We start from the raw sequence: 27870 nt of genomic DNA on the forward strand, positions 1-27870 counted from the left end.
CTCCCAGGGGGAAACAAAATCTTTCCTCTGCTTTTTGTCAACTTTCTGGTTAGGCAACAATCAACCACTGGGGGGCATGATGGATCCCAGTCACCGGTTCTCCCCAACTATTGCTCCTTCCCCAGCAAATTCATTGTTCAGTAAGAGATTTGAGGCTGTGTGTCACCTGGAGATGGAAATCCACCCTGCTACTGATCCAGATAGCCACTGCCCCGTTTGATCTTATTTTCTCTAGTTTATTTTTGAATTGAAAAGTGTTTAAAATAAGAGTTTTTATTAAAATCAATTTTGTGCTCACTACGAGTCAGCACTTTTATAATCACTTTACGTGTATTAAATCCATTATCAAGTGGCACTAATATTATTTTTAGAAATTAGGAAACAGAGATAAAGACTGTATACTTCAGTACCTATTTCCCAAAGGCCAAAAACCGGAGGTAACCACTCATAAGTTTGATGCATAGCTTTCCAAATCTTTTTTTGTAAAAAAATTATGTTTGTAAACAAACAAATATATTTATATATTCACAACTATACATACATAGTTGGTTTTATTGTTTGTTTTAGAATAGTGAGATCATATTATATGTATTACATACAATTTGTCTTTTTTATATCATCTATTAAGAATTTTCTACATGAGTACATATAGATCTATCTTATTTTAAGCATATATTAGATACCATTGTGTTGGGTGTACCATAATTTATTTAACCATTGCCCTTCTGTCTATCTAGGTGGTTTCATTTATTTGTCTTCATTGTACATATATCTTGGCTTTCTCATGTCAGAGTTTCTTTAGGACGGATTCCCAGAAGCAAAACTGCTTTGTCAATGGATATACAGATTTTAGATTTTAATAGATATTAACCAATTGTTCTTTCATGCTCCAACAATATATGAAAGTCCTGTTTCTCTCCTACCCTCCTCTCAGCTCTGTTTTTTTCTTTCCTTCTGAGAGTGAAATAAGATGTTCTAAAACCTCTTGTGACTGGTGTTTTGAGTGTAAGAAAGACGAGATCCCCCCATCACTGCTGCTGACCAGGTGGAGAGCAGTGGATGACAGACGTAGGAGTTTACCCATCTAACTGGCCAGAAGGATCACTCGTTGGTGTTTCCCCATGACTTACATAACACTTATAATCATGGCTAGAGAAGGGATGGCGTTGGAATAATCTCTCTAATGTCATACATTTCCTCAAGGGACAAGTATAGAAAAATCAAGGACTAGGATGCTAGAAGAGGCCAGGTAGCAGCTACTTCCTTCACTTCTGCTTACCCAGTGGGCAGCAAATTAACATCACTGTACGAACACAGAGGAAAACGTATTACGACTGAAAAAAAAATCATTGTTGTGTTTCTATTCTGCACGAGTATGGTTCTTGCCTCTCGGAGGCCACAAAATGGACCAAACACAGTCCCTCTCTTTAAGGATATTGTCACTAATAAAGATGGGTAGGCATTAGTGCTACTTAAAAAAAAAAAAATCTCATTTGAGACGAACAGGTAAAATGACACCCGGGACACATAATTGGACACTGTCAGTAGTCCTGGAATCCAGGTCTTATCTCCTTAGGGATGTCATAAATATTTGTGAATGGACGAGCCAACGATTTCTCATGTTCACCACGGCTACTGCCAATGTGTACTGAAAATTAAATTCACCCCAGGATAAATATAAACACAGAAATTCAGAGAGAAAAAAAGACATCACTGCTGGCTGGAGACACTTTTAAAGCTTAATGAAAAAAGTGGTCTTTGAATGTGGCTTTAAAGGATGAGAAAGATCTCAAGTTTTAGCAATCAGTGGGGAAAGGAAGCTTTCTACATCTAGAAAAGAGTAGGAACCAGGGCACGTATGTAGGAAAAAATGAACAAGTTTGAGGAATTTTTAATCTGAACAGTTGGGTTAGATCAAGATGGTGGAGACTCTTACGTATTAGAGAAAAGTTTTCTAAACGTTCCAGAGTTCCCAAGAGTTTTGGAATTGTGCCGTGATCAGCAGTCTTATTCGAAAATACACTCTCGTGGGCAATGCTGACTTCTGAGTAATTTTTCAGTATTTTGCTAGAAGGAAAAATGAGTGTGACAGCAAAATTAATTGCTTTTCTAAATTATTTCAATTTTCATTTCCTCTATTTAAAAAAGGGAAACTTCAGGGAAATAAGCAATGTTACCCAAAATGTCCTATTTCAGGAGGTAAGCAGAATGTGTGTGGGGATATTTCAAAGTCTCAACAGGCTACTTAGCAAATCAGACCAAACAGCACGGCTGCCCATGTGGGCACGTGCACTGAGGGTGGGACGGAACAAAGCTGGAGGGAGTCTGACACACATGGCTGCCTTGTCATCAAGGAAAGCTTTCACCAGACAATTAACACAGTGGAAAGTACTTCTCACATGGCCCTTACTGTGCATGTCACAAGGAGTAACTGGGGGGGGGGGCCGTTAAGGGCCGATGGGCACCTGTCCTAGAGGAATTTCACCGAGGAGTGAAATGACTTCACATGCAGCAAATATACATCACACATGAACAATTCCTCCTGGGTATGCATTTCATGTCCCTGTATTTTCCACACGGACCAGTGTGACCAGCAAATATAGTCTCAAGTTCTGGTCACCTACAACAGAATTGTCATGGAGACCGCTGTAGTAAGTGTTGCAGACCCACCCAGCCTGTGAGGTAGACAGGACCCTGTAGCAATGAGTGCTGATACAGCAGGAAGTCACAATGCTTTCAGACAACCAGTCCACTGCAATCACCAAGCTCACCAAGTTATTTGCTGCCCAGTCACACCCAAAGGGGGAGGTCAAATAAAAACAGTTATCCTGTGGGAAGACTCGTTAACCACCCTGGTTATGAGATTAATGATTACATTCCCAAAGAGATAACATGAAACCTCTTGAGGTTCAGAAATCTTAAAGGAGACATCATAGGAAAGAATGACCACACAGGGTAATTCCAGGATTGCAAGAAGCAGAATAGGATGGTGACAGGTTTTATGCACTAGGTATACGTCAGACTAATATCTCAACAGGTAACACGATGTATGGTCTTGTAAATGCTCCGTCTTCTGAATGACTGCACCCCTCAGCTTCTTCCCTCCACACCTGGACCGATAACTCCTTATCTGCTAAGAGCAATAGGTAAAATTAGAAAGGACACTGTTGACTAGAAGTAAGTGTGAAACTACAGATGTAGAAATCTCAGACTTAAGAAAAGATTGTCAACACTGCGAATTTTTTATATTAAAGATTATGTGGCTTATAATTTTCTGCTCCCATTCCCCGGAAGTCCAGTTTACAGGAAAAATCTCTAAGAGTGTATGACTCTCCTTCTTGGTCAAATCCACTCTGCTGGTGCTTTTGTAGATTACTGGTCCTGATGCCAGCCACTCAAACTAGAGTAAATATTTCCGTTTTCAGACTGAGCAGGTGGAGCTCTTCTCAAACTGATTTTTAAGGCACAGAGCTGGGCCTAGAAAGAGGCATGCATACAAAGCCCGGGCTTCTTCTGTGACACCCTGTGATTCATACACTGCTGTCGTATGCATTGTTTAACTTGCAGTGAACCTGTGACAACAACGGGTGGGAGTCTACCCTTCCCTCGTTATTTGTCCTCTTAGCCTTACTGCTCAGGCCCATCTCTGTTCCTGAGCCAATCCGAGCTTGACGCTTTCCTGGAAATTTCCCAGCACTGCACCTGCTTTATCACATGTGCATTCTGACCTGTGACTTTCTTTTTGCTCTAAGCCATCAGTAAGATGCTATTTGTTTCAAATCTTCTAGAAATGTATTGAAATCTCTGGTTCCCTCATGTCCCTCCAATGATGAATGTCTTCCTTTGCACTGCAAATACCTTGAGTATCTAGATGGTTTGGGGACAGCCAGATAACACAGGTGTACGTGCAGACCACCATCTGACCCTGAGGCCTGGAAGGATTTGTGAAAACCCCGCCAGCTTTGACATGTGACCATCTCTTGGTGTCCGCGTCTTCCTTAATGACCTGACTTCTGGATTTGTTTGAGCTTCTCTGAGGGCACTTAGAAGACACTTCTCTTTTTCTGTCTCATGCCAAGGTGTTTGGTGAATGGCAGTCATTTCTCAGCTACTGGTCATGACAATTAAGTGCTTAAAAGTTTCATCCTCAGAACGGTTCCTATAGCTTGAGAATTTATGGCTCTACATCATCTGACTATTTAACACCTGTCCTTTTAGCCCGGAGGTGGAAAGCTGTATAGGAAAGGTATTTTAGTTCTTCTCAAGAGACGTATACAAGTTTGGGAGCAAACAGAGAAAGAAAGCATAGTTCTGAGACGCAAAAGAAAAGCTAACAAATTGTCTGGCATGAGCCGTGTTATCCCAGCCTATCAGGGAGCCAGTTTTGGCTCTTTCCATCAGTGTGACCTGCGACTGCGTCTCACCCGTGAGGTGGTAACACTAGTGGTTTGCACAGCGCTGAACTGTCGCGAGGCCGAGAACACACACGTCATGCCTGGCCCGTAGTAAACACTTCACAAAGAATTGGCTTGTTTAAAAAGATGACTATTTTTACAACCTAAAATGTGTGAAATTGAGGCACTTAGTCCTAAATCGCAATTTTAGGCGACACCATGATTTCCGCAGGTGCCACATGACAGGTACAGAATCAAATATTTAGAAGAGGCTGTACATGAGGGTGTTTGTCTCGAGCGGAGTAGAAGAAGGAGTAAGCTGCATGAGTGGGCACCGGCTCTGTCACTACTTGTGAGCAGTCAGCCGAAACACGCCGGGTCTGCACCATGTGAGTTCCTGTTGTCTTTAAGCTCAGAAATCACTTGGCGCCATCAGTGACCTGAGTGGTGGCTGCTGGGGTCATGGCCCTGGAGCTCTATAGAGATGACAGTGCAGAGGAAGGAACGTGTCTTCTGGGCATACTGTCCCCCTGCCACCCAAAGAGCAATCTTACATACCTGTGCATATGTGTGATGGGATGCGGGCCAGGAAAGAGAACCCCCTCCTGTCCCCTGCCTTGGGCCAAGCCTGGGTTCTCACCTCATTTACTGAACAAGATTGTGAGAACTGGTGTATTGTCCTGTCTTAGAAACAAGGCCACTTAAAGAATGAGTTGAAATGAAACAGGATCCAATCTCTACAGCCCTTGCTCTTTGCTGTATGGGGCCTAGCGTCTCTATCAGTAAAATAAAAAGATGCAATGCACACGTGTGTTCACACCCACCCACACTCTGTACAGGTGTGAGCTTGGGGTTCGGTGTGGGCTACAGCTTCCCTCACACCAATGACACTGGCTGGCCGTCAATTGGCCTAGTCATTGTCTGCAGGCTGGGAACGTTGGCAGCTCAAACACCTTTGCGTTACAGACGTGTGTGGGGAGCAATTCAGTGTCTGCTCAGGATTATTAAATGCTGGCAGTTCCCCTGTCAGGTAATAGCTTTGGAGCCATCAGGGACAGTTAAATAAGCACTCCCACTTGAATATCATTTTCCAGAGAGAAGAAGGATTCTAAAATTCCATAATGTCTAACTCTGGGTCTGTTGTTTGAGAGCGTAAGACACTTCATAGCCGTGTGCTTTTTATAAAGGGATAACTGTCTGATAGCTTCTGTAGGTAGAATTTTCACTGGGGCAAATTGTGGAAGCTCCACGTTTCCAGGAGGAAATGCGTCCTGGCTCAGGAGGTTGGTAACCCAAGCCCCCAGACTCCAGGACACTGCTTCCAAGTGGCTGGATTAATTTTTACCCAGCGGAAGGTGTTATTTCCAAGCCCGATTGTGGCAGTGATTGAGTGCCCTCACTGTCCCATCACAGGAGGACCTCGACTCTCCCATCAGCTATCCCCTCGCTCCCTGACCCTCAGCTTACCCTCTCGCTGCCTCTTTCCCCTGGGCACCGAAACATGTTAGCTTCTCTCCCATGTTAAAAATACAATACCCAAAATGGAAGTCAAAAGCTTGCTTGCCCGCTGGGTCTCCATATCATTATCTTCCCCTTCCTTTAAAGGCAACTTGTAGTTTGAACTGTTTTAAAAACCTCTTTCCTTCCCACTCACTTTAAACACACAGGGACCAGGTTTCGGCCTCCGCCTCCCCTCTCCCTCCCTTCCACAAACAAAGTCCATGGAAAGTGCTCTTGCTGTCCTCAGATGACCTCTGAGTGGCTGTGTCCTGGGGACACTTCACTTCATGTCTGCCCTGACCTCCCTGTAGCCTCTCATGCTCCATCCCCTTCTTCCTAGAACTCTCTAGAACTTCCTAGAATTCTCTCCCCCGGCTTTCCTCCCACCATCTGTCAGTCTTTCTCAGGTTCCACTGAGGTCCTGAAATGTTGGGGTTTCCCGGAGTTCTCAGGACGGAACTCTAAACACACGTGGATGTGATCCCAGTCATTCCCAACAAGGTTTCCGCTCCCCCCTTCACACGAGCCCTGCTGACCCCCAGCGTCTGTCCACAGCTGTCTTCACTTGAGAGGCCTGCCCAGCGTCTCCTCTGGGATATGTCCCGGGCACTGCAAGCTCTTTCTGCCCAGAGCCTCTGCTCCCACCGCAACCTGCTTCTCCTCCAACGGTCTCCCACATTTAATCTCTCCCACAGTCTGTTAGACCCAGAAACCTATGTGCCGTCATGACAACTAAACACAGCATAGAGGAGAGTTAGGAGAAAGAGTCCAGAGTTTCATTCTCAGCTCCCTCATCTATTAGCTGTGTCCTCATGGGCGATATGTTTACCTCTCTGGGCCTCTGTCAAATTACCCTCATCTGTCAAATGGAGTAATAGCAGGACCTGAAATAGAAATAGTCCCTATTATCATCGCGGAGTTGTTAGCATGATTAAATAACTTGTGTAAAGCACCTCACTAATAAGTGTTTACCTCTTGTCCTGTTTTCATCCATATTCCACACATACCATAGTACCCCCTTCTGTTTATTTGGCATCTTCTGTCACCCTTAGCACCCAAATTCCACATCTTGTTTTCGGGACCGTGTACCGCGATCGGCCCCAAAAAAAGGGCATCGCCCTTGTGCCCTCATCTCCCGGGCTTTGCACATGCGTCTTTCTGCCGGAGACGTCTTCCCCCCTCCCCAGTCCCTCTGCCTGGACATCTGCTCACGCTGCAGGTGGCGGCGTGACCGTCACTCCCTGGGCAGTCTGACTCCAGACGGGTTTAGCGCTGGGTTCTGCAAGCCTGCACCACCCTGTAATTCTTTTGACAGAGTGTGTATACTTCATATCAGTTACTGTCATGGATTCTGCATCCAGTTCCCCCCCCTTAAACTGTGCTCTCTGTGAAGGAGAGGACTGTGTGTGTTACTTCTTGACCTTGCTGAATATCCTAGATGCCGAATGCATGAGTGGACGAGCACACATGCACCCAGGATATTCTGGCAGGGCTCAGACTGGGCAAAGAAATAACATAGGATATGAACCCGTGGGCACCTTGGGATGCTGGGTGCGGGGGGAGGTGAAGGGGGCTAAAAAGTTCACTGTCTGCTCTCACCGAAGGAAAGGAATACAGACTATTTTTAAAAAACTGAAGAGTAAATATTTACTATTAAATTGAATCAGTATATTTACATTTTCAACTTAGTTTTAGATATTTTAAATTTTGAATTCTTGATGATGGGCTTCATTGCAGATTTAAACAGTCAGGTTTTAAAGTAGAATGAAACTCCCTAGGTCTGTGTTTCTCAACTTTGAAAGCCAACCGTCCATGCTGATAAAGCCGACCATTGCACACCCTCACCCCCACCCCACCCATGTGACAGCTACTGTGTGGTTATTGTCTCACTTCTCGTAGTCTCACCAGACACGGCTTTATGAAGCATCAATTAGTTGTTACAACATTGGATATGGTTTTCCCAACTCGGACATGCCAGAGAGTCAGATATTTACCCACCCACTTCTCTCAAGCCCCAGAGTTCCAAACAGATTCACCCATCTCCTTCACATACATAATGCATCAGCCTGATGTTGTGTTTGTCCATGGGCTGCGTCTTACTCCCCTGCGGGCTTTTCCTCCCCACCGATTCTTCTTACCAGGTGCAGCTACATGATCGACAACGTGATCCTGCTGATGAACGGCGCGTTGCAGAAGAAGTCTGTGAAGGAAATTCTGGTGAAGTGCCACCCACTGGGGCGTTTCACGGAAATGGAAGCGGTCAACATTGCAGAGACACCTTCCGATCTCTTTAGTGCCGTCCTGGTGGAAACGCCCCTAGGTAGGAACGCATATGTGATTCTAGAGCTGCCCTCGTGTGTTGCCACAATCACTAGGGAATGTACATCCAAGTCACAGTTTTTTCCATCAATAGTGTCATACTATACAGGCTGCTTGGAGTGGATGGGACATGCAGAAATCATCTAGGCCAGACCATTCACTCCTCAGATCAAGACAAATGAAGGCACCTGCCAGCATCACATATGAACCATCTCTAGCCAAAAAGAAGATGAGGCTCACCCCCCGAACACCCACCCCAAACCCTTGTACTGTGTACCAGACCACCGCAAAGAAGTGAACAAAACTTGTACTTTTTCAAAACATTAATTTTCTGGCTAGGTTTTATGTAATTAATTCCGAATCCTTTCATTATAAACTTGTGTTTCAATAAGGCTTCGTGTAGGAAGCATTTTGTTTTAGGAAGTTTAGAAATGCCATTTTCCTGAGACGCTCAGAAACGCCCCTCTGTCAAATGACCAGAAGCAACGACGAAATGAATGTTAATTTCATTAGAATTCAGCACTGACAACAGCTGTAGCATTCGACATGCTGATGGGACAATTTTGGAGGCATTATTGTCAGGAAATTTGGATAGTAGCAAGGTACTATTGATCATTTGTCAAAATTACTGCCGTTTAGGACACGTTTTAAAAAGAAAATAGAATTGTGTCACCTTCAAGTGTCTGATGCTAAGGACGCATATCACAGAGGAAAGAGGGTGGGTCTGGAATCGGACATCAGTGAGCATGAAGCCAGGCACTGCCTGGTCCCAACAAGGCGACTTGGGGCCCTTCAGTCCCCGTTTTCTCATTTGAGAGTTTTGAAAACTAAATAAGACGCAGTTTAAATACAACTCAAAGCTTGGCACATAGTAAAGTTGCAGATGATAAGTATTCCTATTAGATAACGGGGGGGGGGGGGCTTCAAAAAGTAAGTCTGAAAGTGAGCAGTTCATAAGGACTAAGTAAGTTACAGTGTGTCCCGTGTTCGGGAGGGTTCGCACATATAAATGCTTAGTAAACCATCACTCCCATTGTCGTGTCATTACTGTCAGGCTGATGGCATCTGTGTACTTAGAGTCCACAGGGTCCTAGTTGTGCGTTCAGGGGACATTTTGCACCAGTTTTGATTTTAATTTATTTTGTATGATAATTTCTATTTTCAGCTCCATTCTTTCAAGACTGCATGTCTGAAAATACTCTAGATGAACTGAATATTGAAATATTGCGCAATAAACTCTACAAGGTAACTGCTTCCCCAAATATTATGTTTTTCTTTGTTACGTAATACATCGTAAGCAGAGTTCTTTACTGGACGTGACTTTGCCCCTCAGCCAGCTTCTGCAACTGCGAATCCGTGCATGTCTCCCCCAGCCAGCACGACTGGCGCGAGGCGGCACCACACCCCATTCTTCTCTGGGCCCCCAGGTCTTCGCCTGGAACATATAAGGTGTCGATTGCGTGACTGTGTAGACGAGTGGGGTGCAGTACATCTGTCCATGTGAAAACGACCAGCATTCACAGTGACCCTCGTGTCATCTAGAGTCCTTCTCTCTCCCACGCCCTATTAGAGTCCCTGAATTGCACGGTTAACTTGTCCACATATTTTGAACCTACTGACAGTGGACAGCACACCAACATGACCAACTGTGGACACTACATCACACGTGCCGCTTGGCATAACCTGGCCACCTGACCGTCTGGACCATGTGGGCAGCTCTGTGGAACAGGGCCGAGCAGAGTCTGTCTGTTTTTACTCGTGTGGCCATAGTCCCTTTGGACCTTCTCACGGAGGCCTGAATAAATGTATACGGCCACGCCGCATGCAGCGTGCTACGCTGAAACATATGGTCCTCCCAGAAGCGTGGCATTCAGGCCATTTGCCTTGTTCTCAAGAGACTGATGGGCTTAGAGGAGGCATCCTTTAGATACAGCTAACAGAAGGCACTGCTCTCAGTGCTTTGCCGGCATTCATTCACTCCATCCATGGAGCAAAATGATGTGCTGTCTCCACTCCTCAGATGAGAAAACGGAGGCATGGAGACGTAAGGTTGCCTGGCAGAAGTCAGCCAGCTAGAGAGTGATAATGTGGGGACAGAGGTACAGGCAGTCTGACCACCGCCCGGACGCTGCCATTCAGTGAGCCCTCTGCCCTCAGAGCCTTCCCAAAGGCGTCTGCTGGGCCCTCAGCGATGAAAAGTCAGCACGGGGCCAAATCCAGAGCGACTTGCTAAGCTCATGAGGTTCTGGCACTCTTGTTAGAGGAGCAGGGAAGAACCATGGGAAGTCGCCCAGGAACATGCTTCTCCGTAATTATAAGGGATCTAAGTACAGCTTCGTTCTTCCACAGGGTTCTTTTTCAGGCTGTACAACACGCTTCAATGCAAAAAATTTGTTCCAAATTTATTATCAAGTATCTCCCTCTGGGAGAAGTGATTCAATTTCCATTACATGTTTAATAAGCCATGAAGAGCTGATTTCCAAAAGGAGAATATATTTATTTTATTGTTTTGTGCTCTTTCTTCTTTTTAAGTCTTACCTCGAGGCATTCTATAAATTCTGTAAGAATCATGGTGATGTCACAGCAGAAATTATGTGTCCCATTCTTGAGGTAAGAGTCCTTGAATGTTTTTATGCCAAATGATGTGCTTATACATGTCTCATTTATATAATCCTACTTAAGGCTCTTTATCTTAGAAGCTCCTTTATATAAAGTAAAATACGCAATGTGTTTTATTATATGTATGTCATTTGATGTCTTCTGTTAAGAGTGGCCTTTTCCCAAGTTGTTGACATGGAAGAGCTATTTTGGAATTAGAACAGAATAATGCTTATAAAAGTTTGGGTGTGATTCATTTTGCCGCCGTATGAAGAAAGATCAGAATTAGTTAAAAGTTGAGTCAACAATGGCAATTGGTGGACTGTGGGAGCTCATAACGACCGCCCCACCCCCCCCCCAGCTTCTGCAGGCAGCCCTGGCACTCACTCCAGAGCTGACAGGAGTCTGCTCTGGTCAGAGGCTTCAGGCTGGCCCCGCTTAGTTAATGACTTGCCTAATGCCACCACTGGTTTCTACCTCCCTAACCAATGTTATTACACTCTTTTGAATCCCTCTTTATCATCACAGATTTTATCTGTGCTCAGAAGCCTCTTGCTTGCAAATGTGGCTCCGCAAATGCATGGGGAATTCAGGCTGGGAGTCAGACGGGTCTGGGGGGGGGGTGCGGGTGGGGGGTCCTGGCATCATTTGCATTGTTGTCTGTGGTCTTTCTTCCTGGCTTTATAAGTGACTTGAATTAAAAATACATATATATTTAAATAAAGATATACAAAATAATATGTAAAATAATATATGTAATATATATGATCAGAATGATATATATATCATTCTGATTATATGTATGATAAAATAATATATGCCATTCTGATATATATATATAAAACATATATATATATATATACACACACACACACATACATTTTTATATATATATATATATATATATTATTCCATGCTTGGAAAAGCCCTTGTTTTGCCCTGTGAAGCCAAGTTTTGTCCAAAGAATATCATCTTTAATCCTTAGAGTCTCTGTTATAGTGACTTCATTGGTGGGTAGATACAGTTCCATGACTTCTGATTTCAAGAAAAGCCTGATTAAAAACTACCTTTTAGGCAAAAGAGAGAGAGAGAGAGAAAGAAAATTGGAGTAACTTCATCGGTATACATGTTAACCTAACATTCTGAAACTGCAGGTGGGAAAAGTAGTTCCCCTCAAAACATTGAATCGTTAACTATTTTACAGTGATGGACACTGTATTATCCCCTGTTGAAACTCTAAAAGCCAAAGCAGTCCTTGGAGTCAAAAGCTTGTCACTGGAGACCTCCAGGAAACATGTTTTGTCCCCATCCATATTACACAGAACGTGAGCATTGGTAAATAAATAACATTTATTTTTTTGTGTGGCCTACTAATGTCAGAAATGAGTTAGTCTCTTTCAGACATGCTGATCACAAAACATAAGCAACCTGGTGGCCCCATAAAGCTTCTTCCCCTTCTTTTCATACATTTAATTGCTAGCCATCCTCTAAGAAGCCACACTATCTATGGCTCAAAAGTATAGTTTCTACATGGCATAATTCCTGCGGTTTAGACACGGTTCGTATACTTTATTCTGACAAAAGGTGTGACATACGAGTCATGGTAAAACTTGCACAAGGTGTACAGTGGCACGATGGATAGCTAACGTTTATCATGTGCCAGGTACTATCCTAAGTGCTTTAGCACATGGATTCACTTGGGCTTCACAATAGCACAACGAGGCAGGTAGTTTAACATGTTTTTCAGAAGGGGCCACTGAGGCACAGGGGAGGCTAGGAGCGTAGCTGCTCCCACATGGTCAGTAAGTGGTCGTGTCAGGATTTGAACCCAGGCAGCCTGGCTCCGGTTGCATTCCGTCCACGTTGAATGCACCATTCCCAGGCCTGTAGAAAAGTAAGTGCTAAGTGACACTGCACGTGCTATAAAAATTCAGAGCTAGGTAAGACTGATGTCTTTGTCATCCTTGGTAGCGTGAAAAGGACAGCAGAGTATTAAAAGGCTTGTCACTGGGAGGGTTTGACAGTAGGACTGCACACACACCCAGTGTTCCCACCCTCCGCTTCCTATACACTTGATGCTACAATGTTAGGTTTTCTTCCAAGCTGCTTTAAAAATAAAAACTCGTTTAACTCTCTTCATACATTTACACAGAAACACCAGTTACACATGGCATACAATTATGTTTCTAATGATCAGATCAGGAGAGATTTGCCGGCCTTATATAAATATGTCAGCTCATGTAACTACCTCCCCTTTTATCCGTGCCACTGGAGAGCACTTCCAGTTTATAAAGTTCTCCCATATATATTCTCACAAAATCTCATTGGACAGGAGACTTCAAAATACTCACTCTGGTGGGAGACAGCATTTACCTCGCCTGCATACAAAAGTCTGACCTAATGACAAGCCTGTAACTTCGATAAAAAAAGAAATTGACTTATGTTCAAGGCAGGCACTGCCTTTACTCCTCCTCTTCAGCCTGCAGAGGTGGGGGGACGGGGAAAGTAAGCACAGAATGTCTGTCTCAGCTCCCCGGTCAGCACAGGCTGACAAGGCCGAGCTCCACTGCAGCTCAGTCACTGCCCCCCCCCCCCGCCCCCACTGCTCCCACGGGTGTGGACCTGTAAGAATGATCAGCCCGCTGATAATGATGCTGAATAGGTCCGCAGTACATTGTTATCTTTTGCAACAACAACAACAAAGTTGTGGCTTCCTACTGAATGAGTGTTTGTAGGGAGGAGGAAAGAAAGACAGAGCACATCTGACATATACGTACCAGCAGGATATCACCCCCTCCCGTGACACAGGGCTTCAGGGAACCGAATCCGGCCCCATTCATTCTGCTCTACAATCCCATGCTGGGTCAAATGTCTGCTTAGGGATAGTCAAGGGCAGTGTAGCCATCTTACAATTCAAAATTATAGTTCTTTTCACTAAAAGAACACACACACACACACACACACACACACACACACACACCCCGTCTCTAGACGAGAAGAACACAGAAGGCAGATACACAGAATAAAAGGGAAATTGAAGTATAATGAGAGCAAAGGATACCATACCCAATAAGGGAGGAAATAGAAGGGCTCCTTCTGGAAAAGACTGCATATGATGGGACCCTCCAGTGCAGGTAGGATTTCCATATGGAGCGTTAAGGAGTGGAGTATGCGTACTGTAAGCATAGGGAAGACGTGTTACCAAGGCAAGAAGTTAGGAAGTGTGTGGAGGGCTCAGGGAGCCATTGCCTCCATCAGTCTCCCCTTGGCCTAGCCTGTGAAGTCTTTCAGGGCTCTGCCCAGCTACCTGTCCCTCCTGCTTCTCCCACTGCTCCCCCCCATGTGTGAGCTCTGGCCAGTCCTTGCAGGTCTCAGCGCCACCTACCCTGCCCGCTTCTCTCTGTAAAATCCTAACATCTTCCAACTAGGAAGCATGCGGAAAAACCTCTGCCAAAATTCACTCCCGTGGTTGCGTCTCCCTCTGTGAGCTTTATTCCAGGGTTTCTGGTTGTCATGAAACCTCCCTCTTGTACTTCTTCTCTTATCCCTGAGAGGTCTAAAACTACTGACAGGACTGGTTCTTTTCGGTAGCCAGAGGCAGCTGCTTTTGCTTCCAAATAAGGCCGCTCCCCGTGTCTGGCTCACTCACAATTTCCATGAGAGTCAGGGGAAGGAGCAAGGAACCAACTGTCACGGCTCTAGGAAACACCTGTTCTAACACAGAAGTTCCAGTGAAACCTGTGGCAGGTCTGGATTTGTCAGCGCTTAGTAAGCTGATCAAAAGGATAGCGTAGATACTCATTTTAGCTTCCGTGTACCTCCGAATAACCTTGGCACCCTGTCACAATGCAGATTCCGGGGCCTGGAAGGTGGCCTGAGACTCTGCATTTCTAGCAAACATCCAGGTGATACCAAAGCTACTACTCTGTGAAACACACCCAGGGTAGGAATTTGGTGGAGAATATTGGTGAATGTTTAGCAGAATCATAGACCATTCTGTTGGCTTCAGTGAACAGTTAAGATCTGCCTGTGTGTCAGGCACTGGATATAACCAAAAGGAGCAATGCATAAACTGGACATGATTCCGCAAAGATGTTAGACGAGGGAGAAACATCCCTGTAGATATTAAAATGATGTGGGGCGGTGCAGGGAGACTCAGGTAAAGAGAGAAGCATTTCTTGCCCAGGGCACCAGGGCAAACGCCCGTGGTAGGCAGAGGAGCCCGTGAAGGACGGGTTCACATGGGATGGTCGGAGCAGTGGGAGTAGGACCCAACGACCAAAGGCACAGAACAAAATTTCAAGGCAGACTGAGTGGTTCGCTGGACAGGAGAGGCCTGACAGGGGCTGCTGGCTCAGGAGCCTAGAGATTCTCAGAGTAGAGATGACCGGCCCTGAGCACCTGGGACCTACCTGAAAGGTCACGTGGCCAAACCCCATCAGCTTAAGAAAAGAAGGAAGCTGAGGGCCCAAGATGAAAGTCACTTGCCCCGCGTCATGTAATGCTTAGCTACAGAGTTAGATTTATTGATATAGAACCTAGGACTTTAAGAAAGAAAACCCAAACCATGCAAGCCCAAACAAATGGGAGGTAGCACGAAACTTCATTCCGTAAATCACCATACTGATACCAACAACCAGAGAGACGTTTTAGTAACGTGTCCAACACCCTCTTTTTGTTCCAAACACCCTGCTAGGCACTACCACCTACCTTATCTTGTTCTACCCCTGAATGGATCCCACAAGTAGGTATTAGTCCCACTTTTATGGAAGAGACACGAGTGGCCTACGTGACAGAGACACGTGGATAAGTAACTGCAGAGGGCCTGGGAGCTAAAGGTTGGTAAGGAGTCCATGGCCAACGCAGTCTCTTCAGTATAAGAAGAGACTCAGGGAACATTAACAGCACATGTCCGTGTTATAATTAGACATTGACCCGAAAGGAAAGCAAATCCCCGTGAAAACAACTTTGTCTCTATAGGGTTCTGTTTATAGCATTTAGTAGGTGGTTAGATTTCACCGATTTTTTGTCTTACAAATTCAGTTTGAGGCCGACAGACGTGCTTTTACCATCACTCTCAATTCCTTTGGCACCGAACTGAGCAAAGGTGACCGGGAGACCCTCTACCCGACCTGTGGCAAGCTCTACCCAGAGGGGCTGCGCCTGCTGGCCCAAGCAGAAGACTTCGAACAGATGAAGATGGTGGCGGACCATTATGGAGTACGTGACTACCCCAGCTTCCTTAAATGTCTGCGTTATTCCATCACGTGCACTTTAGAAGGCACACATCAAATCTACACATCTGATCTGCAGCAGTTATGTTGTTCGTAAGGTGGAAAGCGGTGTCTCTTGCTGTAACATGTCTCCCAGGTTTCTAACCCAAGCGGGTGCCTGCCAAGCGAGTACTTGTTTAAGTCTCCAAGGAATGGTCATTTGAGCACTTCTTTTCAAGTGCTGGATAAAGCAAGTTCCCCAAGAGACGGTGCACCGTTCTGGAAATGTGAGCTCAGGTCAAAGTTACGTAAACTGCCTGAGCCGGCGGTCCTTTCAAGTGCCCAGTGAGTACACAGGATGTAATACAAGGGAGAATATGGGTAAACTGGTTTGTACCAGTCTCTGCCCACTGGCCAGGGAAGAGGACCGGTAGGTCTGCCATGTCCGTCCCAAAGCCACATCCAGCTGCTCCGGGACAGCCCGACATGCCTCATCCCAATTCCATTCCTTCTAGCTTGCAGATGGTACCCTACAGACCCGCCAGGTAACTTTTCCCAAACTGGGGGGCACGCCTCTTACCTTTCCCTATGGATTTCTGAAGACCCCTAGGAGTGAGAAAAGTCAGGGAACAATGCATAAACCTTTGTAGCATCTCATAGGTCATTGCAAGCGGCTCTGTCGCCTAATCCTAAAATTTGAGTTTCTCCCTAGTTTCCACTTCTTCCATACCTGAAATTCCATGTGAGTTTTATCAGTTGTCATCTCAAAGAACCCAGGAACCCATATTGACCAACCAGTGTGCACTGGAAGAACTGTGTCCCCCAACCCCCTGGGAGGTTTCAATAGCCAATAGGCTACAATCCCATCCACACGCTCTTGTCACTCAGATTTTGAGGTATTCCTGGGGCGGGGGTGGGGGGGTGAAGATTTAGTAAGAAACATAACCTCCTGGGCAGGTTTTAAAAAAATAGATGCACAATTTCTATATCGTTAGGAAAATATCTTCATACATACAGAGGGTGCCAAGAAATGTATACACATTTTAAGAAAGGGAAAACCTGTATTAATTGAATACTCAATATATACCGATAACAAAAGATGAACACAAGTCACGTTTGACTTCTGCAATTACAAGAGGTGCTCAAAGTGGTTCCCATCAGTGTCCAGACACTTCTGATGATGGCGAACTACTGCTTGAGCAATGTTGACCAAAGTGTCCACTTGTGTACATTTGTTTGGCACCCCCCCGGTATTTATAAGAAACAAGGATTTGTTTTAAAATCGACTCTTGTGTTTTTTGTTTTTTTTTAAGGTATACAAGCCTTTGTTCGAGGCTGTGGGCGATGGCAGTGGGGGAAAGTCGTTGGAAGATGTGTTTTATGAGCACGAGGTATGTTATGCATGGAAATGCTGTCAGCTTATCCAAGCTCTTTCTCCCACTCTGCGTGTCAAATAGCTTCTTGTTTGGGTGTTTGTTAGACCTCTGCCTCGGAGGGCCCTGTGGCTCACGTGTGGTGGCCCCGTGTGGAGCTGTCCCATCCAGACACCTGTGCACGCAGTGGTGCTCTGTGAAGAACGCAGATCCTCCATAACTAGTAACTGGAGAGAGAACTCTGACGTCCCCACCATCTTACCTTCCTGTCCTCACCACACCCACCCTGCTGGGGGCAGCTCACTCCTAGTCCTCCCTTCCTGGAGAAGGATTTATCTATGGTTACAATGTAAGTCACGGGCACCTAGGGATTATTCACATGGAAATCCATCCAGAGAGTCTAGATGACACTCTGTCCCTAAAAAGGGAGGAGGGTGCTTAATTCATCTATCGCCAGTTCCTGAGCTACCGAGCTGTTCAACAAAAGGGCTTTTTTCTTTTTTGTACCAGGTAAGGTCCCCCCACATCTTGAGGATTTTTCTAGTGTGTTCTATTCATTTCTCGAAAACCACTGGCCCTTCCATTGGAATTGACTGGAGTTAACGGAGAACTCTGAAATTGACCCAAACTATCGGGTTGGATAGGTTCCAGAAAGCAGAATGGGGAGGGGCAGGTCTTGCTGTCAGTCTTACTCAGGACATTTCCACTCACTCTCTCAGGTCTGTCACAGAAAGAAGTAAAAACACTTTGAGTGGCCCCATGCATGAAGATTCTTACAGTTCCACACCACTGCACCCGTGCTGCAAGCAGGCTGAGAAGGAAGCTTCTAGGGGCAGGAAAAATCAGTGTCTGCCCCTGAGAGCCGGGCCCCCACTTCCTGGCTACTGTGCTTGAGGTTTTCAGAGCTGCCTAGGGGATTTGGTATCTCTCCATTTTTCATTTTTTTTCAAAACGGAAAACCACACAGGAATCGTTCCATTTCAGACTTTACCCCCAGTTAAAAATACTTTTTTGAAAATTTTGTTTTGTTTATCTCCTTTCTGCAGAAAAAAAACAAAACAGAAAAACCACAATTAAACTGTAAGTTAGGGTGCCAGAAGAGCATCGTAGGAAAGCTCATAATACCTCTAAGTCTAAATTGCAGGGGCCTGGGGTATTGTCCTAGAGGGAAGTTAGAAGGCCCAAAACCTTTAAAAAGTTTTAAACGCTATGGCTGAGGAAAAATTCTTCTCCTAAAGGAGACAAGCCCAGTAGCTAGAAGTCAAGTAAATATTACTTCAAAGACACACACACACACACACACACACACACACACACACACACACACACAAACATCAAGTTTCTAAGAATCTCCGTGCTTGCAATACTGCTAAGATTTGGAGATCGTGTGCGGTTCTACAAATTTACTTTTTAAACTGCATTTATCTCTACAAAAACAAGCCAATCTGCAGCTTAATATGACTTCGTAAATGGAGTATACTCCAGGTAAGCCGATGGTCCATGTTACTTTTTTATCCCTCCTCAGGTGAAAATGAATGTGTTGGCATTCAGCAGGCAATTCCACTACGGAGTGTTTTATGCTTACACGAAGCTGAAGGAACAGGAAATGAGAAACATTGTGTGGATTGCAGAATGCATCTCGCAAAGACACCGAACTAAAATCAACAGCTACATTCCAATTTTGTAACCCAGCGCGGGGCCTCGGGTGCAGACAACCATGTGTGAGAGGAAGTTACCAAGAAAAACAGGGAAGGATATTGTTATGTTATCTAAGTTACACGTGAGGAAGCCACACTGCACTGTCGTGAGTAGCTGACCCACTGGAAACACAGTAAACCAACTCTGAAACAAAGCATTCATTTTTGTCATCCCAGAGCCTTAAATCTTGTTTCCACATTTATGTCTCATTCTTCACCGGACCTTAGATGTTAATTTTAATTAACCCCTTGGTACTTTCCCCATTCTTTCTTTGTTGTGTTAAAAATCAGACGTAATAAAGGTATTTTACACTTGCTTTTCCACGCTCCTCCACAGGCACAAATCCATAACTGTATGTAGCCCACATGGGCCGTGTGTGATGGGAAATAGTGTCTTTTTTCCAGTGCACTCTGATCTGTAGGCTCGGAAGGGCTGCACAGTTTAGTCATTCCCCAAATGTTGAGTGTTTCCCCGAAAATAAGACCTAGCGGGACAATCAGCTCTAATGCATCTTTTGGATAAAAATTAATATAAGACCCAGTCTATATTTTACTATATATAAGACCGGGTCTTATATTCATTTACTATGAGACTCATTTTACTATAAGACCGGGTCTTATAATTAATATAATATAATATAATATAATATAATACTGGGTCTTATATTAATTTGTGCTTTAAAAGACGCATTGGAGCTGATGGTCCAGCTAGGTCTTATTTTCGGGGAAACATGGTAAGTGGTGGTACATTTGTTATTAAAGCCACCACATAACTTAGACATGCACAGCTTTTCTCCAAACAAAAGGTGTATCTTGCTTTCTTATGGTTCCTTCTTGCTTTGCCTGAGAAGAAAATGACCCCATTAATTGTGTTTTACGCATACAGAAGCATAAAGGTCCGTTTGTAGCATGTGAGTCTCTATAAAACTTCCGGACACCTGGCACACAGAGCTGACCAGAAAAAGAAAAAAACAGCCAATACTGCTCACATCCTTTCTTTAAAAATATAAGAGATTCCGAAGTAGAAAATCTGTATTTGCTATTGTGCAGTAAGAAGACACTTTTCTCCACCCTCCAGGTTCTTTCAGCTGCTCTAATAATCAAATAGACACAAGACAGATTAGCGAGAGAAAATAACGAAATTCAGTGCACACATGTGTACAGGAACCCCACATGCACGAGCTTCCAGAGATAAAAAGGGGCTGAGGTGTATAAGACATCCTGAGCTAGGGGTGAGGTGAGGTGCCTGGGGGGCTTCAAAGGGTCACTACAGGAAGGCAAGAAGAGCAGATGTTGTAAATAAAAGTTTGCCCTGCCAGCTAGGTGGGTCAAAAAGAGATTATCGCTTATTAATAATCTCTTATAACCCACAAAGCCCCTAATTCCAGTTCTTCTAGATAGTTAAAGGGAGGGGAGGAACTTTCTCTTGTACCGGAAGCTAACATTGCCTTAGCTCAAAGTAATCCACATACCAGAGGCACATCTTGGGGTGGCTTGTCCTGAACCCCACAAGGGGTTCATTCGTAGTAACTCTTAAGTCTACCACTTAAAACATGCTGTTAATAATGTCCGATGTCACAGATACGACAGAGCTGCGGGAAGGATACAGTCACAGTTTCACCCTGCTCTGTCTCCGTTTCAGGAGTACACAAAATTCTCCTTGTTGGATTTGTTTCATTCATTGTGCGTCGTTTCCTTCAGCAAATGGAAGTGTTAATACTTAAACGTACTGAGCAGAACTGCTGAGGAACGTATGTGACACGATCAGAGGGCGTCATTCTCAGTGAGGTCTCCCCACAGCTGAGGCGGGGAGTCCGGCTGTCATTTTGGATTGCTGTATGGTCCTCAAGCGTATACGCTTTATAAAGATGAGAACAGGCTGCAGAAACTACTGCAAGGCCCAGACCACCTGCCCTCGGCAGGTCCCCTTCTCTCTTCTCGTTGACATTGGCTGTGGGTTGAAGCCATAAGAAGAAAAGCCTCCTTTGAAAGGTAACTTAGGAAAATTAAATAAAAGCAAGTGTTTTGTGAACGTTGAACGAGGAGCATAGGCTTTTAAAGTCAAAGGAATGCTTTACCCTTTTGCCCCTCTAAGTTCTTTTAGGTTTTCCCCTCCTCATTTTCCCAGTGGAATATGACTATTGTAACTACTAAATTAATTAGGAAAGAACAGGCGTGGGATAAGAAAATATATGCAACTTTCAAACGTGACTCATGGGCATGATGGAAGTGAGAGGCTTAACCGTTCGGACATGCGGTGAGGCACGAGGACGCCTTGAACATCCAAGGGACCCACGTATCAGCTACCTCAGGGCTCTTCAGACAGCCTAAGACGGCTTATCTCCAATTCAGCCCATGGGTACTAAAAAATGGTCCCCTGCCTCTGCAGGCACGCAGGAAAAGCGCCTTTTTGATTCAACAGAAATTACAAGTGGTTTGTTGCATAAAGCTGAGGCACACTGAGGGTTTTCTTGCCAAGTTTGTGAAAATGCTAAGAGCCTTGTTAAACTAAGTTTTAGGGACTCAATGATGCTGTCAACTGATGTAAGCCTAAAGCCAGTATTTGCGAAAAGGAGTTTTCGGGCCGTCGATGACACAATTAATGGGGACACAGAAGTCACATACATTTTTTAAACCAGCGTCTCTCAGGCAATGTGTCAAAGTACAGAGCTGAGCTGTTGGCTCCCGCAGCCTTGGGATGCGTGCTCTCCCGTCTATTCTGACCCTCGGCAGTCCGCCTTGCTTCCCCCAGGTGCCCCACAAATGTTGTCATGTGTCACGTACACGATGACATACAAGCAGGACTCGCAGCACCCATTTTCAGATTTTTATGACGCCCTGCCTGGACCTCAGGACTCCGGGTCAGCACAATGTGGTTTGTATGTTCCCGAGAGATAAGCGTTCTCCCTTCTCTGTAGCTAGGTCTTCTTCACCTTACAGGACAAATTCAAACTAAATATCAACACAACTTCTCCCCAACAGATCGGCATATCGGTGTATGACCCGTAAATCACTCTGCAGGAAATCTATTTCCATGGCCTCCTCTGGATCATGAGGCTGAATGTCCCTTTGTTTCCTTGTTCAACTGAGCCTTCGAAGAAACGCACGTTTATCTCCTCCCTGTTGTAGCCATCAAAGAAAGACCAAGAACTAAGAGATGATTTAAGCTGGATACTGATATACAGGCATGACGTGGGTATGGAAACAGAATTTCAGAACCAGAACAAACACTAATTTTCCAAATAAGGAAACTATAGTCAGAAGAGCTAAGAGGAGAGGGGTCAAAACCAGGTCTCAAGTATCCTGACCTTCAATTTTCTGTGCGTGTGTGCACATATTCTACTTTCTTAGTGGTTATTTCATTTTTTATTTTCTCCGGATGTTACAGCCTCCAGTTTAAGACTAAGGTCCTTGTTTGGTCCAAATACCTTCTGTGTAAAATGACAGAACTCGTATCAAACTAGCTTAAAATAATAAAATAATAAAAATAAAAAAGGCATTGTCTTGGGTCATTGGGAATTTCAGTTTTTATTTTCATAATTTACATTTTAATGATTTGCCTTTTTAGGAAGTATCTGCCACAAAATGTGATTGAAGAAAGGTCCCAGGGGACCTGAACACCTGGAGTTCTGCTCCTGTCTATTCCTCAGGGACACAGGTACCTCGCTGCACCAGGAGGGGTGAGGGCGGCCACAGGGCAGTGAGCACTCGGACTTGCCCCCTGTACCCCGTGTTCTGAGCCTCCTCCAACAAGTTCCCAACCGGCGGCCACCCGAGTGCAAGCACGCTCTCCACAGCCCTCCCTTTTGGTGCCAGATTGATATAATATATGATATGTGATATATAATATATAATATTAATATATACATTGTTTTCAGTACACAGTATATACTTATGTCCAGGAGTTACATTTACAGCTGCCATTCTAAAAATACTACTGGTAGAAAGTAGCTTTGTTTCTAATTTCAGAGTATAAAAAGTCACAAGAAAGTCGAAAAACAATACTAATAATACAGTGTTGCCTCGGGGCTACTAAGCTGAATAAGCCCATCTGCCCTTCTTTGAAATGACAGCAGCCAAGTAAGTACATGTTTTGTAGTTTTGTTTTTGCCTTTCTGTAATTTTCTTGCGCCGTCTCTCACTGTCAGTGTAATAGAAGTTATTTTTATTGCTGTTCTCTAGCTTTCTTCTATTCAATCTGATTTGCTGCTCACCCACTGGGAGCAATAAAACAAACTCTTATACGGTTGGAATTAGTTCTGAAAGAGGAGTGAACTGGGCTCCAGTCAACCTCAGCCCCTGGGCGTGTGATTCAGCCTTGCATTCTCAGTGCACCCTTGGGCTCGATGCATTATTTTCTATTTCCTGAGCGCTGAGATTACTTTGTTAAATAACTGCCGGGTAGCAAAGCCTGTTTATAATATTGGCGTTCTTGTTGACAGGAAGTGGTGGAGCGCAATCGGCAGACTGACCGGCCCTCAGATCAGTTTTAAACAATGTCTTGTGCTGATCCTGAAGGACCTTGGGTGGTGGAGATGCCCTTTGCCAAACTGCATCACAAAACCCTTTAATCCCTTCTGATGATTCAGTATTGCATTGAGTATGTGTGTGATCACAAAACACGAGGGCATTTTCTTACAGTGTTCTGCCAGCCCTCAGCATGAACTTGGCATCCTGGCCGAGTGCGTTTCCCCTTTCTGTTTCATCTGGATAAAGTCTGCTCTTTGGGTTTCCTGTCATAGAACATTATGTTTACGAAAAGTCCCCATCTTCCAGCCTCTTGTCTCTGGGTAGAAGGAATTGCAGAGTGCACTGCAGGCTAATGAGTAAGTAAAGCTGCTTATTGCAAGCTGCTGTGGAAATGTCAGATGGCACATTATGTCAGGCCGTGTCACTCTGACTGGCCTGGAGGGGAAGGAAACCTAATCTCCAGAAACCATTTACACCAAAAATCCTTTACTGGCTAGACGTGGCATTTTAAATTTGAAGTGTAAAGTCAGTTTCTTGAGGGGGAGAAACATATTCCTTTTACGAAAAATACAAAACTAGGATACCTCAAAAGAAAACAATGGTTTAAACTGTGTTGATAGGCTGTGTGGGGAAGATGACTGTCTTTGTCTGCTTTTGTCTCTAAGGGCAGTCTTTTCGAGGGCTATAAAATGTACATGCTCAGAGGGCTTCCCTGGGTGGGCTTAGGTGAAACGCATCATTCATCCACAGAGCAGAGTCTGCCAGCGGTGTCTGCAATCCTTTGGTACTTTTATAATTGGTGCTTTGGTTAAGATTCTTTTACTTGCAGGTGAAGGAAACCGAGTCTAGCTAATCCAAATGACATAGGAGCGGTGACCGAAGGGCTGCTCACAAAACCACAGGAAGGGCAGGGTGCACAGACAGTGCAGAGGACAGAAATCAGCAGCCCCGCGAGCCCCCAGGCTGGTGCTGCGGGCCCTTCCACAGATCTCCGCGCTCCCCACACGTGACTCAGCTCTGAGCACCCCCCATTTCTGCATGTCTCAGCTCATTGTCCAGGCTGTGGGGAGGGGCCCTCCAACTGGCCCAGCAGACAAGCATCTCTGTCCTTAGACTGACAGCCCTTGCCAAGGACAAGGGGTGGAGAGGCAAGGGGAAGGCAGTGCGGTCGGGGCCACAGGGTGCGGGTGGGGAGATGGGGTGCAGGGTCCACGGTGGTCCACTGGTCCACGGTGGCCGGAGCAAGCCCAGGGTGTGGACGGCCATTGCCGAGCGCCGTATCCGCTGCAGACTCACGTAGCTGCAAACACAACGTTCACTCCCTAGGTTTTCATCTTTAAATTAATGAATCATTTCAGCACTTTATTCAGGACCTACAGCATACCCAGTGAAGATGAAGCTCCCAGTGTGACAGGGGAGTCTCACTAAGAAGGAGCTGCCGACGGCACAGGTGTGTAAGTCACGTGCTCAGCGTCACACCAGGTGTGACTCAGGTACCTAGGGATTCAGTGACCCCCTCCACCCTCCTGAAGGTGGCAAGGGCCGCTTTCCAGAGGAAGGAGTATTTCGGTTGAGTCTTGAAGGGGAGGTGGGGATTTGTTACGTAATGGGAAGGGAGGCATGCTCTATAGAAAAAGAGCATTCTCCAAGTGTGAATCCCTACGAAGGGGAGAAGAAAGAGACAGCCTGGCTCCTGGGAACTGGGAACAGCTCAGCACTGTGGGGGTTGTGGAATCCGAAGCAGCGGATGAAAACGAGTCTGGAGAGACGCAAGTTCCTGAAGTTTCTATGATACGACAGTAAGGTTTGGTCAGTGAAGCGTTTATGATTTGGGGAGTGACATGATCGAGGTTGGTTTTAGGAAAAAAACTACTTTGGCAGCAAGGTGGAGGAGAATTTCAATAAGAGAAGGACGGCTATGAGAAGCTGAAAAAATTCCCCTTCTTGCTTTAGTCAATTCCGGTTGGGTTTCTGTCATTTAGGATCTAAAGTGGTCAGTTAATACCGAGAGGGGCATGGTTAGGAAGGAGAGCCAGGTGAAAGGCTGAGGGTACAAGACGACTGGGAACATGACGGTGTGTCCCGGGGACACGCCCGCTGCTGCTTGCCCACAGCTCCTTTCTGCCCCAAATCCCCACTGCCCTGTGACCTCAATCCCTGGCCACACTGTTTGGATCACGAGGAGGCAGCTGCCATCCTGCCATAGTCTAGGTGAGCTGGTCTGATCAGATTCTTTTGCAGGTTTGGAATTTAGGTGTGTAGAGACCGAGCTCAGAAAGAGTCAGGCTGAGATTGTGATGGGCCACGTGCGAGTGGAAGCTGGGGACGCTGAGAAGGGAGGAGAGGAACTGTCCTACATGGAGAGGCCGGAGGAAGGGACCACCGGCCCTGGGAGATGGCAGCGGAGGAGCGAGCCGCCTTCATCCATGCCAGCGTGGCGACTGTTCAAAGTACCAGCTTCGGGAGCAATTAAACCTCCGTTTGAAAGAATTGTTCCTTTGAGGTTGGATCAACCCACTGTGCGCCATGCTGACATTTTATTCTTACCACCGGAGAGACCACTTTTAAAAGAAACACAAGGTTTTGGAAATCATTTTCACCACAAGGAAAGCAAGTTGAGAAAAATCGCCATTCCCAAGATAAGAAAAATAAATGCATGAGAAGCGGGTCCCGAAGAACTGTCCCTTCCGCACACTTCAGAAAATGTGCTATAACTGAGTTAGGGACCAATCAGCCAGTGCTTTTCTCCCTCTGGGGTGCTAATTACATCCCTGTGTCTGGCGGGGGCCGGGCTCACATCTTCCTTTGCCCCTCCCCGTAGCTTTGAAGGGCATTCTCTTCTTTCTGGTTTTCTGTGTCCTCAAATGTACCCTTTCAAAATGTGAAACTATTAGAGTCCATAGTTTAGTCATGTACATAGTTTAGCCATTTAATACACTCTCCTTTGTTCTCAAGTAGCCAACCGTATTTAACCCTTGTTGGAAATATTGAAAGCACTCAATATACAGTTGGCAAGACGTAATGAGGAGGGGAGCGGTTTTGAGGGAGACCAGGCCAGAATGTACCGTCTCACAAGTAGTGTCTACAGTACTTGGCAATGAGCTCTGATCCTAATAATCAGCGTTAGCATTTTCGTCTTCGCGGAACATTTTCTCGTGCATTTTAAGAAGACTTGATACTTGTGGAACGCACAACAATTCCCTCTTAAAATGTCAGAAATTCTTTCATCCATTCTACCTTGCTGAGAAAACAAAAATCAGCAAAACATGGATGAGATGCGATGGCCAACTTGCTTATTTCGTAGTTGCCTGATTTCGAGTAGCGTCTACAGACAATCTAAATAATTGCCTCTGTAGAATAGCTCTTTTTACTGCACATATGATAACAGTGACTGAGTCCTTATTACAGACTCTGACTGATAGGCATAATAATGTAAGCTGCACAGCAATCCTAAGAGGATGGGACACTGTCATACCTACCTCCATCATCAGAGTGACCTTGCAAATGGAACCGTCACCTCCAATATGGAAACTGATAACAGTCATTGTCAAACTTTTTGTATTCCCTTATTTAGAAACTCTTTGGCTGCATATTGCCTCACACTGGAGTCTGAGCCCTCGTTCCACTGGTTTTACCACAGCTGAAAATGTCCTCAACGCAGCCACATCCGACCTCAATCAGCCGCCCTGTCCCTTCATTACTGATTCACGAGTTTGTGAATAGACATTTGTCATCATCAAACCACAGCTGAGTCTCCCACTGAAGGGGCTGGGAGACTGTTTCCCCTTGAGACTCAACAGGGGCCATTTTCAGCTCAGGCACAAGAAGAAGAAAGCATATGGGCCTGTCCCATTAGTGGCTTTTCCCCAACCACAGACATGTACCCATAGTCTTTCAATGGCTTTCCAGAAGAGCAACCAAAGAAAGCACAGCGTTAATTCTTCGACGGCTTTTGCTTTTCAAAACCATATCTCTCAGATTCAGCCGATAGGCTTATAAAATATTTAGACATAAATCATTTACTTCTTTCCAGAGAACTTGACACAAATTTAATCACTTAAGTCATTTCCTTGGATTCGGTTGAACCAGCACCAGAAATATCATGAAATTTTGAGCTCTTGCTTTTAAAATTATGATTTCTGTAGAACTTGCAACTGGCCTTTTAAAAAAATTCGAAAACAGGGATGGGCTTTGAGCTCAGTTATGACGTCAAGGGTGTGTGAGCCAGCATCCTTTAGTGAGAAACACAATGCATGTTTCCTGTGAGCAAAAGAAAATAATATTATCTTTCAATTTTTCTGTACAG

At 45.1% G+C, this 27870-nt stretch overlaps 1 protein-coding gene across 1 annotated transcript in view; it reads left to right on the forward strand.

The window, feature by feature from the left end:
- The window catches only part of ATP6V0D2 (ATPase H+ transporting V0 subunit d2), a 36435-nt gene extending 13874 nt beyond the window's left edge, over window positions 1-22561 (forward strand). Inside the window, exons 3-8 of the mRNA XM_081070218.1 lie at window positions 8036-8214; window positions 9379-9458; window positions 10746-10823; window positions 15855-16031; window positions 17338-17415; window positions 18923-22561. Of these exons, the coding sequence (XP_080926344.1) occupies window positions 8036-8214; window positions 9379-9458; window positions 10746-10823; window positions 15855-16031; window positions 17338-17415; window positions 18923-19084 (754 nt within the window). The 3' untranslated portion in view covers window positions 19085-22561. The remainder of the gene's footprint in view (window positions 1-8035; window positions 8215-9378; window positions 9459-10745; window positions 10824-15854; window positions 16032-17337; window positions 17416-18922) is intronic.
- The last annotated feature ends 5309 nt before the right edge of the window (window positions 22562-27870 follow it).

Source organism: Rhinolophus hipposideros (assembly GCF_964194185.1).
Source record: "Rhinolophus hipposideros genome assembly, chromosome: 13".
NCBI lineage: Eukaryota > Metazoa > Chordata > Mammalia > Chiroptera > Rhinolophidae > Rhinolophus > Rhinolophus hipposideros.